Source organism: Rhinopithecus bieti, unplaced genomic scaffold (genome assembly GCF_001698545.2).
Source record: "Rhinopithecus bieti isolate Rb0 unplaced genomic scaffold, ASM169854v2 scaffold_5889, whole genome shotgun sequence".
NCBI classification, from domain to species: Eukaryota; Metazoa; Chordata; class Mammalia; order Primates; family Cercopithecidae; genus Rhinopithecus; species Rhinopithecus bieti.
The window spans coordinates 917,239-920,396 of record NW_016805277.1 but is presented as its reverse complement, the minus strand read 5'-3'; the positions used below and the strand labels follow the sequence as shown (position 1 = coordinate 920,396).

Sequence of the window (3,158 nt, the reverse complement as noted above, 5' to 3'; positions counted from 1 at the left end):
GGAAGTTACAAATTCACTGGTAGTGATGTTTTAAAATAAAACAATGGGACGTAAATATAATGTAGGAAAACTAGAATTCATTCCCCACACGTTGTCTGTTTTTTTGTTTTCTTTTTTAAGGAAGGGAAAGGATCATGTTGAATAAAACTAGAGTAAACTAATTCTAGTATAGCTTGAGAAAAATATGAAGAAACACATTCAAGCTTTAAAATCTGTCAGTATTCTTTATACTTGAAGAACAAAGTCACTTTGATTTGAAGTGAGAACTATCATTAGGTGGTTTTCTGATTTCCCGACGAAGACTTGGACATACTGTCTTAATCTGTAGTGAAAAAAGTTTGAGTTGTCTTCATAAACATTGGGACTGGCAATGATAATAGGGAGATAAGAAACTTTAATTATGTTGATCCTTTAAGTGGATTTTGTTTGGTGCATTTCTGCTCTGGGTATGTAATAAAAATGGGGGTTTTTGGTGAAATGAGAGTGAAGAAGTGTAAGGTTTCTAAAGTACTATCCAAATACATCAGTAACATTTTTCTAAAGAGTTTAATTGTTAAATTGGAAGTCATTCATAAGAAATATTTATTCTTGAATATGAAAACCTATTAAAGCATAAATGCTGCTATTTGATTTGGTGGATATTAAGATTATACAAATCCAACATATTAAAGTTATGAAAGAAACTTGATTTCTGAAAATCCTTAAGAGACTGCTTTCTTGATTCAGCTAGAGAAATATTATAGTGAAAACGATTGAGTGAATTTTGTTTACAAATAGGTAAATTATATTTTGTGTATTTAAAGTGCTGTGGCTCAGTTTTCACAGATTGATTTTGTCTTACGAATTTCTTAAATATGTTCATGTATAATACTTGATCAAAATATTTTTGGGTTTTTTATTTTGTTTTAATGGGTTAGAAAATGTGTTTACAATCTTGGTTTTATATGATCACCAATGAAATAGTAACTTTCAGGTTTATATCAGTATGAGCTGACTTTAACTGAGTTGTTTGGGATAGGGAAGAAGCAGTCCCTCTACAGTATGCAACTACTGTTTGCCAGCTGGATCAAAATAATCGTGTTTTATGAAAATATCTCCCTTAAGCAGTGTTAAGGTTGGTTTGCAGTAAGTGGCACATTGAACTGGAAGTTTTCTTGAAAGCGGCTTCATCTATTAAGAAGCAATTTTCAAATTGTAGCAAATTATATTATCCCCTCTTTTAAATAAACAGTCATTATATGCTGATGTTTCTTAAAATAACTAAAATGTTCCTCTTAATGTGATTTTAAGTGGAGTTATTTGTAGGTCCTTTCTTAATAGTAGTAAAGAATCTTCTCGAGGGAAACATTTGTGCTTTTAGGGATAATCTTCCTTGTGCCTCTCACTACATCCCTAAGTGGGTATGACTCTTGTTATTACCACATTCTTTATTAGTATATTTCACAAATTTACTTTTAAATATTATTTTAGATACTGTGTAACATGTGCAATTCAGAATAATTTTATAACAGGTCATGAAAAACATAACTTTAGTTAGGATTCACAATATTTGTTCTCCACATAATGAGAGAATGAATGAGCCTTTGGAGATACTGATACAAAGCAATTATTTTTTTGCAATGTTGAATGTGTTTTTTAGTTTGATTCTTTTTTTTCCACCCCGATAGGGCACTACCTGCCATATCATCTTGTATTCCTTTTTGATGTAAAGCAACTAATATTTACACTATGCCATATTTTTTTTAATCATAGTTGTAAATTATGAAAGATCCTTAAATTTTCTACAGATCTACAACTACTAATGTAACAGACAAGGGCAATCTTGGTATTTAAATCTGAGCATGGCAGTTCTACCATAAAAGTACTCTATTTTCTAATTTCTAGGATTTTAAAATAACATTTCTGTAAGTCTGACATACTAATAGTCACTCAAGCAGTACCATTTATTTTAGTTTGCATATATTTTCAGTTTTTAATTTAATGTAATGTATTGAGTCTAATAGACTGTTTTGCAATAATTAGAATAAAGATTTATTTCTTCTAATCAAAGATGCATAACAGCTATTATCTAGGGGACCACCAAATGTGATTTCAAGATTTTGTTAACTATTAAAAATGTAATCCTTATATAGAAATTTTAATTTTGTAAAGTAGTGTATAATATTGTAATATTAAATTCTTGTTCTCAAATTCAAATATGTATTGATCTTCAATGTGCTGTGTTAAATCTTGCTTCTCTGAAATGTTGGAGACAAGATTTGTCTTCCTTTTTACAGTTTGTAATTTTCACTGTTTTATTCCTGTAAAAAAAAAAAAAAGTCACTTGTAACCCATGCAAACAATCGTTTGATCTGTGCTAACTTATCAACTTGGCTATTCAATAAAGTTAATTGAAAGAGCTTATATATAGTGACTATAGTGATATGAGCCTGGTATGGTGGCCCACACCTGTAATCCCAGCAGTTTGGGAGGCCCAGGTGTAAGGATCGCTTGAGGCCTGGAGTTGAAGAACTGTCTGGGCCAGATGGCGAAACCTTGTCTCTACAAAATAGTTTTTAAAAGTAGGTTGGGTATGGTGGCTCAACGCCTGTAATCTGAGCACTTTGGGAGGCCAAGGCAGGTGGGTCACCTGAGGTCAGGAGTTCGAGACCAGCCTGGCCAACATGGTGAAACCCCATTTCTACGAAAAATACGAAAACTTAGCTAGGCATGGTGGCATGTGCCTGTAATCCCAGCTACTCGGGAGACTGAGGCAGGAGAATCACTTGAACCCTGGCCAAGGTTGCAGTGAGCCAAGATTGCGCCACTGCACACTAGATTGGGGAACAAGAGCAAAACTCCATCTCAAAAAAAAAAAAAAAAAAGGCCAGGCACGGTGGCTCACTCTTGTAATCCCAAAACTTTGAGAGGCTGAGGCAGGGAGATCACCTGAGGTCAGGAGTTTGAGACCACCCTGGCCAACATGGTGAAACCACGTTTCTACTAAAATACAAAATTAGCCAGGCATGGTGGCGGGTGCCTGTAATCCCAGCTACTTGAGAGTCTGAGGCATGAGAATTGCTTGAATTCGAGAGGCAGAGGTTGCAGGGAGCTGAGATCGCGCCACTGTACTCCAGCCTGGGCGACAGAGCAAGACTCTGTCTCAAAAAAAAAAAAAA

The 3,158-nt window shown here is 34.3% G+C and overlaps 1 protein-coding gene across 1 annotated transcript in view; it reads right to left on the bottom strand.

The window, feature by feature from the left end:
- Positions 1-3,158, bottom strand: part of LOC108529551 (uncharacterized) — a 6,083-nt gene continuing 2,925 nt past the window's right edge. The window contains exon 2 of the mRNA XM_017871961.1: positions 1-2,300. Coding sequence (XP_017727450.1) covers positions 2,210-2,300 — 91 coding nt within the window. The 3' untranslated portion in view covers positions 1-2,209. The remainder of the gene's footprint in view (positions 2,301-3,158) is intronic.